The 15,662-nt window shown below is 34.0% G+C and overlaps 1 protein-coding gene across 27 annotated transcripts in view; it reads left to right on the top strand.

The window, feature by feature from the left end:
• Positions 1 to 15,662, top strand: part of trol (terribly reduced optic lobes) — a 743,500-nt gene that overhangs the window by 318,947 nt on the left and 408,891 nt on the right. For 26 of the 27 annotated variants that reach the window (XM_085823935.1, XM_085823887.1, XM_085823928.1 and 23 more), the window contains one exon: positions 12,521 to 12,686. In XM_085823935.1, coding sequence (XP_085680061.1) covers positions 12,521 to 12,686 — 166 coding nt within the window. Of the gene's footprint in view, positions 1 to 12,011; positions 12,112 to 12,520; positions 12,687 to 15,662 lie in introns of those variants that run through there. The other variant, XM_085823959.1, reaches the window with a different exon arrangement.

Genomic DNA, 15,662 nt, shown 5'->3' with positions numbered 1-15,662 from the left:
CAAAATATTTAAAAACAACATATCTTTAAAATTTCTGATAAACAGTCTCGCGCGCTGGAGATAAAAATATTTTTTTCTGTACAGTGTTGCCATTACTCGCTTTGAAATCTTGGAGTTTTTAAATAAAAAAATTCGTTAAAATTTTACATAATAGGAAATAGATAATAAAACAAATTCGATATTCAAAATTCGGGCTTCCGGGTGCCCATGTTGGAGTGGAGGATTACGTTATTCAAAATCTGATGGCTCTAGGTACCGCATTTTTTCACAATGCGAGAAACATAATAACATTCATGCTCATTCTTCTTTATTTAATTTCTTTTAAAATAATAAAGGCCGAGAATATTTGAGGGCAATAATTTGAAAAGTGATTCAGCGTTTTGTAGTGATTCAACGCAAAACTCCGTTTCGAGACTAATAGCCTTTTTGAGCTAACGCTCCTTTGGGATAAAAAATACTGTTCTACACGCCCTTCCCCATCCACCGGACTTATCACCACCAGATAACTTATTTCCAAACCAGAAATCAAAGCTTAAAAGGCCATCGATTCGATGGTATCAAGCCAATCTAACAAAACGTTACGATGCGATGGAACGGCTTGGAGATCGCGCCAACCGATGTATGAACTCACAAGTCTTTAATGTGTAGAATAATGTGGTGGGGGTTTACTGCACACTTTCTATTTCATGAACTTTTTAGTCTGACAGTGCAGCTTTAGGTTCCAGTTAATCTTTGTTCTTCTGGTCAATATAATAGATAGTGATTTGTTCACATGCATTTATATTTTCCTCTTGATTAACCTTTACTTTTATTATTAAGTGCCAAAAAAAAAACCACTATTAGTCCAAAGGGGCTCTGTCCCTAAAGGACTATTTTCGTTTTGCGATTTCGAAATCGAAATCGAGTCAATGGCTAGGCGGCAATTAGTAGCCAACCGCTACTTTAATCGTCTCTGTTGGTAAATTGCCCTAAGGCGTTGGTACTTAAGTTTTTATTAAGGCGATTTACGCCGCGCCAACTAGGCGAAACTTGTCAAATTTTGTGAAATTTTGACACTCCGAGCAAAGCAGCTTACGCGTGCAATGAGAAATATTGGATATATTAATAATTATCAAGTTTTGAAACAGGTTATCCAGATTGGAATAATTAAACTAATATCGCGATCTAAATGAAGACAAATGGCACAACTAAGTGCAACAGATTAGCTAAACAAAATATTCAAATTCATCCTTGCTGTAAAACACAGATTGGACAGTGGTAGTCAGGTGGGGGTCACCCTCCCGTGAACTGTCCACAGCCAATGCATCTTGAAATAGTAGATGTCACAATTCAGTGAAGTCTTGGTCTGAGAAATTAAACACTAAAGTTCTTGTACAACACTGAGGCACATGAGTTACTGAAACTATACACTATGTACATATAGGGACGGCGGTATTTGAGCGAAGTAGCAAATGGTGAAAAACATTTTACACTAGCAATTAATAATCAGAGCTTTGAAGATCCAGGTACACGGATCATGTCCATAAGTCCACAAGATTACAAAGTCTCTGATACAACAATAAGAAGATTACGAAAATGACAAATATAAGATCAGTGCTTTGAAGATCCAGGTACACGGATCATGTCCATAAGTCTATAAAGTTTCAAAGACACTGGTAAAATGACACAATGAAGATAAAGATAATAGTACTATGTACAATATATACACATTTCACCATTTGCTGTTATGGAAGATGCCTCTTGGGCGCTTTGCTGCAATTTCTATAGTAGGATCATAATTTATCAGGTTACTGATATGTTCATATTGAGAAAGTTCTATTTTAGCATAGAAATTGTGGCTCGTGGTGAGAATTTGATCAGCTATGGGTCTTATTTTTAGTTCTTTATGTATCTGCAGGTTACGTACGAACCATGGGGAGTCAACAATTTGTCTGAATATTTTGTTCTGAAAGACCTGTAGTTTGTGTCTATAAGTCTTGTACACAGTGGCCCAGATAGGCACTGCATAAAGTAGGGTGGGTCTTATTAAGCTGGTATAGATCTTCTTCTTGAGACTGATATTTAATTTAGCATTTCTTCTTATTAAAGGGTAAAGAGACATTTTAGCAGCGGTGGCTTTGCGCAAGGCATACTCCGTGTGTTCTTTGAATAACAGCTATGAGTCGAAGACCACTCCTAGATACTTGGTACTTGAAACAATTGCTAGGGCTTGATCATTAATTTTTATATTTACATTCACAGGAGTGAACTTCCGATGACGTCTGAAAAGGAGAATTTGGCTCTTTGACGGATTTACTTTAAATTTTCATGAATCATAATAGTGTGCTATGATATTTACTGCGCTTTCAAGTTTATCTACAGCGAGCTGAGGTTTTAGCGACTTGGTTAAAATTGCTATGTCGTCGGCATATTTCACTACTTTTGCATTCAAAGGAACCGGCATATCGTTCGTGTAGATATTAAACAGAAGGGGTCCCAGAACGCTTTCTTGAGCCACTCCGCTTTTAATTCTTTTTCTTGAAGAGAGAGAGAGAGTCATTAATTTTTACCTGAAAGGTCCTGTTTTTAAGATAGCTTTTCATGAGCTTAATAAAACTGATGGGCAGATGAACAAGGTGCAGCTTGTAGAGGAGACCCTTATGCCACACCTTGTCAAATGCTTTTTCTAGATATAGAAAGCAGCTAGCGATTGTGTTCTTTTTTGCGAAGGAGTCTGCAATAAATTCTGTAACGTTCAGTAGTTGGTGCACGGTACTATGACCGGCTCTAAAACCAAACTGCTCTTTACATATAATTTTCTTATCCTCTAGATGTTGAGTTAATCTCTTTTGGAGCACACGCTCAAATACCTTTTGTGATACTTCTTTGGCAATATGAAGCAACTCCAATGATGGAACACAGACAAAACTTTATTTAGCACTCAAAATGGCGACATACAAACAAGAAGAGAAAACATATTCTAACATTTAGAAATAATTTACATTCTTCGTGCGAGAGTCGCACGTGGCACTCGAGTCTGGTTTCAAATATTGCCATTCACAAATACCTTAATGTTCATGTATTTAAATTATTTAAACTACAAGATTTTAATATTATTTAAAGCTGTTACAACCTCTCCCCCAACGGAGAGACTTTTTCCGAAGGCAAAAGTTCTGTAAAATTCGATAGTTTAATAAGCTCGGCTTGCTCATTTCCTTAAAGAGAAAAGGTAACTTCTCTGATAAATTTCCAAACTTCAGGTCAAAATTTTTAAGTTTTAAACAAATATTTTTACACCACATTTAAATAGGAAGAAAATGGACAGTGTTCAAATTAGTCTTCCTTTATATATATATATATATATATATATATATATATAATTCACAACAAAGCCTTTCCTCAGTTCATTTGTGCCTTTCGGATAATATTCAATTTTCTTTTGTTTTCGACAATTGTTTTCTTCGTATATTACTAGCGGCTTTGATATTAAATCGAAAGCCGAAAGATGATGATAACGTTGCATTGCAAAATGATTCCCAATATTAATTTCTTATCGTTTTTCAAATTTTCGTGAGCATCTTCCACGTTTAATTCTGGTATTTTAACTTCTTCAAATACATCTCTGGATGCTTTATTTTCTTCCTTCATCGGTTCCAAGATCTGCTCTTCAGCTATTTTTCTTTTCCTTTGAGCTCTAGTAGAAATGGCATTAAAATGGTATCACTAAGTTTACGTTCAAGTGATAAACTAATAAAATAAGGCGGTTCAGTGATAACAGGAAGTAATAACCTGATATAACTAATATTACGTTCAGTGATGAACTTAAAATAAGGCAATTCAATATCAACAGGAAGTAATAACCTGGTATCACTAATATTATGTTCAGTGATGAACTAATGAAATAAAAATACGCACGATTATACGATCTCGGTCGGTGCCTCCAAAATAATTATGACTGTGATACTTCTTTGGCAATATGAAGCAACTCCAATGATGGAACACAGCAAAAACTTTTATTTAACACTCAAAAAAAAAAAAAAAAAAAAAAAAAAAAAAAAAAAAAAAAGGCGACATACAAACAAGAAGAGAAAACATATTCTATCATTTAAAAATAATTTACATTCTTCGTGCGAGAGTCGCACGTGGCACTCGAGTCTGGTTTCAAATATTGCCATTCACAAATACCTTAATGTTCATGTATTTAAATTATTTAAACTACAAGATTTTAATATTATTTAAAGCTGTTACACTTTCCCAAACTGGGGAGAAGGCTGATCGGACGGTAGGAGTTTAAGTCCTTTGGGTTTTCCCCCGGCTTGACAAACGTAATTATCTGCGCGTGCTTCCACTGTTGCGGAAAGTAATTGAGCCTCATACAAGCATTGACTATGTTTGTAATGAGGACTATGTAGGTTCTTGGGAGAGCTTTGAGAACCGTATTGGTGATTCTATCGTAGCCGAGAGCTTTCCTGGACTTTAAGTTGCTAATTATATTACTTATTTCTGTTGAAGAAGTTGGGTTGAAATGATTATTACAATTTCTGTCAGCTAGGTGGTTAATGAAATTATCGACTTCTTGATCTGTCTCATCATTATTAGAGGCATGATTGGTGAAAGTCTTTTCTAGATGCTGCGCAAGGGCTTCAGCCATGTCATGTTCAGAATAAGCAATTCCACTACTGGTGTGGAGAGGACCAATATTTCTGTTATTAGTATTCCTTAAGGAATTTCCAATACGCCAGACTGTATTTGGAGAGAAATCCATAGAGTCTAAGAAATCGTCCCAACAATTTGATCTGTACTTTAGGAGGAGGGTCTTCATGTTCCTAATTTTTCTGTTCAGATTTCCTTTAACAGTGGGATCACCTGTTCTTCGCCAGATTTTTGCTGTGCGGTTTTTGTCTTTTATTTTCTCAATGATGTGGTCGGGGAGCTTGTCTTTCTTATAATCTTTGAATTTGGTGGAATCATCAAGGGCTTTCTTAATTTTACTATTGATCTTAGAGATATTGTACTCAATGTCTACAATATCGGCAAGAGCCGGGTGGGCAGATAATTGTTCCAGAGAATTATTGAATTTCTGCCAGTTTATAATTTTCTTTAAAGGCAAGGTCTTCTCAAAGCCATGGTAAGTAAATTTAACAGGGAGATGGTCAGAGGTTAATTGATTAATCACCTGTAGGAAAGGGATTTGCTGGATATTTATTGTAATAACAATGTCGAGAACATCCGAGCTGCCTGTATGATGATACCTGGTAGGTTCCGTTGGTCCAAAAATTCTAAGGTCATTCGTAAGAGCATAGCTATAAAGTTTGTTGCCATTTGTGTTATTTCTTTGAGAATTCCAGCTATGATGTTTAGAATTCAGGTCCCCTGCTATAATAACAGGGTGAGTGATATTGTTAAAAATTTGCAAGTCATTGTTGGTGAGAATGTTTCTGGGGGGATTACAAGCCGAGATGATGACAATCGGCTCATTTGTGCGCGAATGTACAACGATCGCAGTGGTTTCAATGCTGCTGCTATTGGGAATATTAAACTCGTTGGCGTGCAGATGCCTTTTAATTAATATCATAGTACCGCCGCCCCTGTTATGGTCTCTGTCCGTCCTGAATGCGTTGTAACCATTGATCTTGAACTTATCATTAGGTCTGAGCCAAGTTTCATTCACTAGAAACATATCAATATTATGGTGATTAAGGAAGTTTGGAACTTCAACGTTCTTGTGGCGAATACCGTTGGCGTTAAAAAATGCGAGGTTTAAACTGCTGGGGGCAGTGAGGTGAGTTCTTGAATTACTGTTAATGTGGTTAAAATTCATAAATGATTTTTGCGATTTTGCGTTGAGTCACTATAAATATTCGTTTCACTTTTCAAACTGTTGCCACCAAATGTTAGAGTCCTGCATTATATTTGAAGAAATTAGATAATGAAAAGTCTGCATAAATGTATGTATATTTCTTGCATTATGGTAAAACAACGATACTTAGAGCCATCTAATTTTGAATGACGTAATCCTCTTACGAATATGGGCATGTGGAAGCCTAAATTTGGAATTTGTTTTATTATCGATTTCATATTTTGTACAACTTTAACGAATTTTTGAGTAACAAACTCAACAATTTAAAAGCGAGCAATGGCAATACTCTACAGGGGGGGGGGAACTTTTGATCTGCAGCGCGCGGAACTGTGTATTGGAAATTCTAAAGATATGCTCATTTTAAAATTATTTTGCGGCATTGCTATTGAACTGAATTTTATGGTGTATGTTGTGAAATGAACTGAAGTAATAACCGGCGCGAGGCACTGCTGTTTGTGACGTTAGCCTGCGTGCTGAGTGTTTCGAATGTTTTGCTTGTAGACGAACGAAAGCTGATCTCGGAAGAGTGATACTGTTTTGATGGAAATAAAGAATGACTTATTAAGAATTTTTTGTCTTTGTTCATAATGCACCCAGCCTCGGGTAGAGGCAGGCCCGCAGCTGAACGAACTGTTTTAAATATATTTGATTTATATATTTTCTGTGTTCTTCGTAACATAGTGGTACCCTCGGCGGGACCGGGTGCTATGAATTAGAATTTTCCTATTGAACGTTTGATATTGAATTTCGATTTTGAATATACTTTGAAGATGGATTTGATCGCTTTAAAGACTCAAAGAAAAGGACTTAGAATTGCGTTTTCGCAAACCTCAAGGAAAACCGAAAGTGAATTAACTAAAGAAGTAAGAGATTTAAAAATACTTTCGATTTTGAAGTGTCAACTTTGTGATAAATTCCAGAGACTTGACGTATGCCAGAGTGCTATATCGCAGCAGATTTTGCAGACTGAAGATGGAGAAAAATTATTTAGTGATGATTTTCAAGAAGCGGAGAATTATCGAGATAAGTTTCTAGAACAGTGTGCTCAAATAGATGCGGAAAAGCCTCCTCTCTTTCAAATAATTCCGAATCTAGGAAATTTAAATTGCCTAAAATTGAGCTTAAAAAATTCAGTGGTGAAGCTAAAGATTACCTGACTTTTTGGAGTCAGTTCCAGAAAATCCACGATGACAAAAGTATCGCCGATGAAGATAAAATGCAGTATCTATTGCAGGCCATGGAACCCAAATCGAAAGCAGAACGCCTAGTCCTTAGCTTCCCGGCAATGGCAGCTAATTATCCTAAAGCCATCGAACAACTAAGAGAGCGCTTTGGACGCGAAAATTTACTTGTGCAAATCTATGTGAGAGACTTGTTAAGCCTAGTGATGAAGAACGCTGTAACCGGAAGAGCAAAAACGGATCTACCCTCCCTGCATGATGAACTAGAAGAAAAATTGCGAGCGTTGGAAAGTTTGGGGAGAACTCAAGAAAAATATGGAGATTTTTTGACCCCCTTAGTGGAAAGTTGCTTACCAGAAGAAGTATTGATGGCATGGGAAAGAAGCAGAAATCACGACTCCATTGAAACTAAAGGGAATCGATCTTTGAAATATTTAATGAATTTCTTAAAACAGGAAGTTAAGAGGGAAGAGATGGTTCTTTTCGCAAGAACTGGTTTCGCTTCCCAACAGAACCATCGGAAGAAAGATTTTAACCATGAACTGGTAAAGCAAAATGATCCCGTAACAGCATCAGCTCTAGTAAGTCTTGAGAATTCAGGTAAGAGTGTTCCGAACTGTAATTTTTGTGAAAAGAAACATTTTAGTGAAAAATGTTACTCTGCAAAAAAAATGACTTTAGCTGAAAACAACAATTGTTGTTGAAAAAAGGTGCTTGTTTCTCTTGTCTGAAAAGAGCGAATCACGTTAGTAAATTTTGTCCTTTCAAAGGTAAGTTAAGTTGTTCTATTTGCAAAAGTTGTAACCATTTTGATGTAATGTGTAATCAAAAGCTAAAAAATAATGATCAGATAAATGTTTCAAAAGAGAGTTCTCTTTCTAACTGTGGCAGAAGCGAAGCTGTATTTTTGCAAACGCTTTGCGTTCGAATTCGGTGTCAAGGTTGCGAGAAAATTATTCGCTGCATAATTGATAGCGGAAGCCAAAGTAGCTACGTTAGTGAAAATATGATGAGTCAGCTTAAAGCATCTCCACTTCGGGAGGAGACAGTTATACATGCACTGTTTGGGGGGGGGACGAAACGAAACCTAAACAACGTGAAGTGTTTTCGGTCGAGGTCAGCAATTTAAAAGGAACATTCGCGTGTAGTGTTGAGGCATTATCGGAAAAAATGATTTGCGGTTTTATTCCTAAGGTTAAAGATAAAGAGATTTTGAATGAATTAAAAGAAAAAGAAATCGAATTTTCTGATCCATTGCAAAAGGAAATTGAAATTAACCTTTTAATCGGAGCAGATGTTATAGGAAAATTATTGACGGGAAATTCTATTGAATTACAGTCCGGGGTAACGGCTGTCGAAACGAAACTTGGGTGGACGGTATTTGGAAAACGAAATTCGGGTGAAAAGGATAATATTTTGAAAACATTTTCAATGCATGTCAGGAGAATTCCTCTGAATGAGTTATGGGAACTTGAAAAAATAGGAATATGCGCTCCAAACGAAACTGTTAAAATGAATGAAAGTTTTAATTTATCTGAATTTGAGAACAAAATGAAAATTCTTCCAGATGGAAGATATGAAGTAGAACTTCCGTGGAAATGTGATACGACACATTTAACCGATAATAAAGAATTATCCTGGAAAAAGGTATCAAAAGATGATCTATAAATTCAGATATAGTAAATTTTTCGATGATTATCAAAATGTGTTCAAGGAATGGGAAAGGTTGAATATTATTGAACGCGTACCAGAAACCGAACTGAATAATGAATGTCATTATTTGCCGCTTAGGCCTGTAATCAAATTAGGAAGTGAAACCACGAAAATTCGTCCTGTTTTTGACGCTTCTGCATCTGAGAAAGGGAAACTCTCTTTGAACGAATGTTTGTGTAAAGGAATAAATCTTATTGAATTAATGCCTGATATTCTAGATCGTTTTAGAATGTATCAGATTGGTATTAGTGCCGATATTGAAAAGGCTTTTTTAATGTTATCCGTCGCATCTAAAGATAGAGATTTTCTCAGATTTTTTTTCCCATGCAATGAAGGGCAATTAATTTATAGGCATTGCAGAGTTGTGTTTGGAGTTTCTTCCAGCCCCTACTTGTTGAACGCATCTATAATGCATCTATTAGAAAACTGTCCACGTCAATATAGTGAAGTTGCTCAAAAATTAAAATCGTCATTTTATGTGGATAATTGTTTATCTAGTGTTTGTAGTATTGATGAACAGTTTACTTTTATTGAACATTCCAAATTAATCATGTCAAATGGATGTTTTAACTTGCGCGGTTTTGAAAGCAATGTGGCTGGTACAAATGTTGACAAACATTCAGGGGATACTTCCGTTTTGGGGGTAATTTGGAATTTGGATAATGATACACTGAGGTGCTGCACAGATACAGATACATTGACCTGTAATACGAAAATCACAAAGAGGACAATTTTGGCAATTGTGCAGACAATTTTTGATCCTATTGGTTTATTAACGCCAACTACATTGCTTCCAAAACTGTTGTTGCAAAAATTCTGGAAAGTGAAAATTGCATGGAATGATGAATTGTCTCCGAATGATGTAAATATATTTTTTAACTGGTTTAAAGAACTTAATGTTTTGAAAGATGTTACTTTGCCTCGATACTTGTTTATCAATGACACGTCTGAACTACATGTATTTGTGGATGCTTGCAAGGGGGCGTATGCAGCGTGCGTCTTTGTTCGATCAATATTTAATTCTGAAGTAAAAATAAATATCGTACGGGCGAAGTCTAGAGTATCGCCTTTGAAATCTTTAAGTATTCCTCGCTTAGAATTAATGGCCTGTTGTATAGGTTCTAGACTTGCAAATTCTATTATCAAGGCTCTCAGTTTGCCCGATTTAAAAGTTACCGTCTGGTCTGATTCAACCACTGCCCTTTGGTGGATAACAGAGCAAGGAAATTGGTCCGTTTTCGTCGAAAATAGGGTTAAAGAGATTCGAGAGTTGACGCGAGGTCATTCATGGAGACATGTCCCAGGGAAACTAAATATTGCCGACTTGTTATCGCGCGGATGTTTTGCGAAGCAAATGCTTCGGTCTAGATGGTGGGAAGGCCCCTTGTGGTTGCGAGAAGGCCCTGAAAACTGGCCCACTGATGAGATTATTTGTTTGCATGAATAAATAGAATTGGAGAGGAAAAAGATAAAAATAGTGAATATTGATCTATCAAAAGACGCACCCCCTTGGCATCGAATCGATGTATCCAATTATGACAAAATGATTAGAATATTTGCATGGATATTTAGATTTGTAAATAATTGTAAAGGTGGTTCTGAAAAGAATAGAAACATTGAACTTTCACAGTATGAAATTGAAAATTCTGAGAAAAATTTAATTCGTTTGGTTCAAAATTATTATCTGACTGATAAGAAATATTATAATTTTATTGAAACGCTCATTGATGATGATGGTATTCTAAGAGTTAAAACGAGAATACTAAATAGAGATGACTATGAATCTTTTCTGTATCCAATACTGTTACCAGAAAAATGTGATTTCACTAAGTCAGAAATGTGCATAATAAGAACTGTCATGCTGGTCTTCAGATGATGCAATGCATATTACGAGAAAGATTTTGGATAGTCAGAGCTAGAAAGGCCATTTAAAATGTCCTCTTTAACTGTATCGTTTGTAAAAGATTTAAAACTAAGGCTATGTCAAGCGAACCGACACCTCTGCCGCCAGACCGAGTTACGGATTGTGCGCCATTTGAAATCATAGGGATTGATTTGGCCGGACCGCTGTTTTTAAAAAATGGAGGAAAGGTGTGGATCGCGCTGTTCACCTGCGCTGTGTACCCTGCCATTTACCTTGAACTCGTAAATTCTCTTTCTACTGATGCGTTTCTCCTGGCGCTTCGACGATTTGTTGCTAGGCGCGGACGCCCTAGAATAATCTATAGTGATAACGGGACAAATTTTCGGGGTGCATCTAATGATTTATCAAAACTAAATTGGGCTAAAGTATTAAAGGAAACAGAAACTGAAAGGATAATCTGGAAATTTATTCCACCTACTGCAGCTTGGTGGGGTGGCTGGTGGGAGAGGTTGGTTCGTACAGTAAAAGAATTGCTGAAACGTACTTTAGGTAAATCAGTGTTATCATATGAAGAACTTTATACTATTATTTGTGATTGTGAAACTATAATTAATTCTAGACCCTTAACTTATGTTTCTGAAGATCCGCAAGAATTAGTACCTCTGACACCCGCCATGTTTCTTATCGAGAACAGAAATTCCAATGTTGAAGATCTTGATGAATTAAATTCGTCAAGTCTTAATAAGAGATTAAAGTATAGAACTAAATTGTTAAATGATCTGAGACAACGATTTAGAAAAGAATACCTTAGTCAACTGGTTCAAAAGCATAATGAAAAACGATCTCGGGAACCTGTAGTAGGAGAAATAGTACTGATGGGGAATGATAACAGAAAACGTTTATTTTGGCCTTTAGCCCGAATTACAGAATTGATCTCTGGACGTGATGGAAAGATTCGTACGGTTAAACTTAAGACCCGGCATGGAATAGTTATACGACCAATACAACGCATCTTTCCTCTGGACATACAGTCCAATGATAGAAACATAATTCCTGATAAGAAACTGGGTGCAGAAGAATCTAATTCTAGTGCTGGGTGTACGTTAAAAAAGGGAATTGCACCTGATAAAATGGTGATGCAACAATATTCCTCCTCTGGACGACTTGTAAAAGCTCCAAAAAGACTTGATCTTTTAAATAATGTTTGTTATGAGTTTGAGACTCAACCTGAGTCTCAATGGGTGGAGGATGTTGTGAAATGAACTGAAGTAATAACCGGTGCGAGGCGCTGCTGTTTGTGATGTCAGCCTGCGTGCTGAGAGTTTCGAATGTTTTGCTTGTAGACAAACGAAAGCTGATCTCGGAAGAGTGATACTGTTTTGATGGAAATAAAGAATGACTTATTAAGAATTTTTTGTCTTTATTCATAATGCACCCAGCCTCGGGTAGAGGCAGGCCCGCAATTGAACGAACTGTTTTAAATATATTTGATTTATATATTTTCTGTGTTCTGTGTAAGTGCAAAGAACATGATATTTAATAAATAAAGGTAACACACAAAACGTTAAAAAGGCGGCGCCCCTTTGGACGTAATTTAAAATCTGATACCTTTCAGATGGAAAAAAAAAAAAAAAAATTGTTTAAATTTTTATCTTGTACTTCCGTTTTAATAATTCGATATGTCTTTGTAATTTCCTGACTGGCAACGTTGCGTCTCATTTTCCAAGTTTCGCGGCACTTTCGGATTTCCCGAAATATCAGCTGATCGAAAGGGTCTTTTTTAGAATTTTTATATTGAATACTAACTAGTTATAACTTTTCTCAAACCGTAGATGGAAATATAAATTTCCATACAATACTCGAATGTAATTACATATTCTCTGATCATATGCATAATTCGGTTTTTCTTTTTTTCCTTTTTAGTCTACTTCAGGATCACTTTCACTATTACAAATCTTCCGCATGATCCGGAATTAAGTCGACAAAACTCTCCAAAATTTACAAGAGTTGCTGAAGACTTAGTATTAGGTCTTGAAGCTCTATACAGAACAATACCAGGACAACAAGCTGTTACTGTATTGTCTTTCAGGTGAGAAAATTCAGAATGCACTTTCTGCATTATTTATAAAAGATAAATGCATTTAAAACATATTATCGAGTACTAATGTTTCATTTTTGAATGTTTAAATACTATGTAAACTGTGGGCCATTTTAGGGTATACATTTCATTTAAGGGTGTATGGTTTAATTTGACAACTGTTAGCGACAATATTCCTAGCTCAATATGAAAGCAACTTACTGTATTGTAATGATTTTTGCATCAAAATGTGCAAATTTGTGATCAGCATACTTTTATTTGGCCTGTGAAAAAACTTGTATTTAATATTATTTCTTAGTGAATAATATAATATTTATTTTCATAGCAGTAATATGAAACAATAATATACTTTTTTAATTATTTAATGAAACATATTTCTACCATATTTTTTCCAGTCTTACTTTTGAAATATGTGGCAAGATTGAAAATGGCATTAATTAAGAGCATTAAATGCTTTATAATTTTAAGTTATATTCATCAGATTAGTATGGTATTATTATAGTACAATTTATGTAAAGATTCCCCCCCTTAAGTCTTAAATATTTTTAACTTTATTCAGTTTAAAGCTTTAATGATCATATTATGCATTATTAGTTTTTAATCAGCTTTTAAGTGAGAAATTTTATGAAGCAAAAATTAATTTGGTACTACTATGGTAGACGGTTGCATGGATTTTTGGCGATTTACGCTGGCGCAATTTTTACAATCGTCAGCCATCTTGAAAAACGCTGTTTTTACACATAGTAAAGTATTCGAAACTTGGGGAAAAAAAAAAAAAAATATCGTTAAAAATAATGGATTAATTTTTTGTTGAAAATGTCGTTTTTTAAGATGGCAGGCAAGTGTAAATAAATACATTTACTATGAGTATAAAATACTAAAGTTAAGTTATTATTACTTTCATATAGCAAAGAAGAGAATAAAAACATCACTATAAAAACATTGTGCCAACTTTTAATTAGATTAAAATATTACTGAAATTGAATATCAAATTAAAAACCATCATACCAACATTTAAAAGAATTAGAATATTATTAAATTCAAATACTTTAAAATACGCTGCATAGAATATAATTAACATTAAAACATATGTGACAATAATTATCTCAGCAATTTTTGAAAATAGTGCATTAATTTTTTTAACAAAAATTGAAATATACAATTATATAATTACAGAAAAATATGTACTTACATTTTTTGAGTCATTTAACCTGTCATTTATTGATAAGTACCACAAAAAAATTGGAATCATAATTTAGATATCAATGAAAAAAATTTGAAAAAAATGTAATATCAGGGGCAAGAATAAAAAAATTAAAAAAAATATATATGTATATATGTATATATATATATATAGATAAAACAATTTAGAGCCAAATTAATGGATCATGAAAATTAAAAACAAAAAAATTTTGGGGGGGGGGAACCCTACAATAATAGATGTTGACTTTTTTAATAATAGATGTTTTTAAGATTTCGAAGATCCGTTAACCGCCCCTCCCTGAAGTACAAAGACAATTTTTTGATTCCGATACCAATAATTCTTGGTACTTGCCAATAACAACATTCATCTTTTGGGGAATTCGAAGATATGAATTAAATTTTAAAATGGCGCGGTAATGCACAAATTTTCAGTATCCAATCAGGGAGCTGATTACAGCTTGTTAATGCACAAATATTCTATAAACAATCAGAGAGCTGATGACATCACACCTAGAATTAAAATTATTTAAATAGTCATACATAATAAAATCATTTTTAAAAAAAATTCAAAATTAAATTGTATTTTAATATTTAAGAGCCATAAATAATGTTTAAACATTAGATTAAATTTATAGATATTAAAACTAATTACTTTTAAAGTTAGGTGACGTAATTGATTACATCATCCACAACATAAAATTGCATAAAATATCATAAACAATAAAATTTTTATTTCAAATAAAAATGCAAAATTAAATTGATTTTTAATATTTAAAAGCCATAAATAATATTTAAAACACGAAATTTATGCATAATAAAACCCATTATTTTTTAAATAAAATGACAACAGAGTGTCAGTTACAATAAATAACTTATCCAGCAATGGGTTTACCATAAGTCATATTACTCGCCAAAAAATCGCCAAAATCCGTGCAACCATCTACCAAAGTAGCACCATTAATTTTATTATTTATTATATATCAGTACTCATTTTCTTTATTAATGCATTTTTAAATATGCATATATAATCTAATAATATTTAAAATAAGAAATGTGTTTTATCTATGAAAAATATTTGAACATAAATTAACCAAAATAGTTTCATGACTGACTGTGTATACAAACAAACAAAACAAAGAAAAGGTTGTTATCTTAGGATTCAGTACATAATTGACATGAGTTAAATCTGATATAGTGAGCAATGGATTATGTCTTCCCTCAACTTTTAGACTTAGTCATTGTTGAACTTAAAATGGTTGAATATATATACAATAGGCACCGCTTAATGCAATCACATTTATCCAAACAATAACAACAAGTAACCAGAAAAATATCCTTCAAAATATCAATGATTAATTTAGTATTAATTTAGTATAAATATAAACATATAAATACTTACCTACATAGTATTTTAATTATGAAGAAAAATCATTACTCTTTTATTGTCTTCAAATATTACTCTAAAGTTTATTTGTTAATGTTCATATTCTTAATGTCTGGAAATTATTTAACTCATACTGTATCCCTAATCTTCATACTCATAAAGCATCCTTCCTTTCAGTGTTTGCAGGAAATTCACCAATTTTATCATTATCATCTACAGAAAGTTTACCTTCTTTCCAAAAGCAGCAGCTGGCAGGTAGCATTGATGCTGCAATGAGTTTTTTCATTAATATCCACTTAAGTTTTAAATGCTTTACCACTCATATTAGCTGGGAATATTGTCTTTAGTTCTTCAACTTTCTCTATTTCATGATTTATTAA

The sequence above is a fragment of the Stegodyphus dumicola genome, chromosome 1, assembly GCF_044657685.1.
Source record: "Stegodyphus dumicola isolate Sdum_Otavi_A_Nest chromosome 1, ASM4465768v1".
Classification (NCBI taxonomy): Eukaryota; Metazoa; Arthropoda; class Arachnida; order Araneae; family Eresidae; genus Stegodyphus; species Stegodyphus dumicola.
Note: the sequence above shows the minus strand (reverse complement) of the source record. Positions and strands in the feature narration are given on the sequence as shown.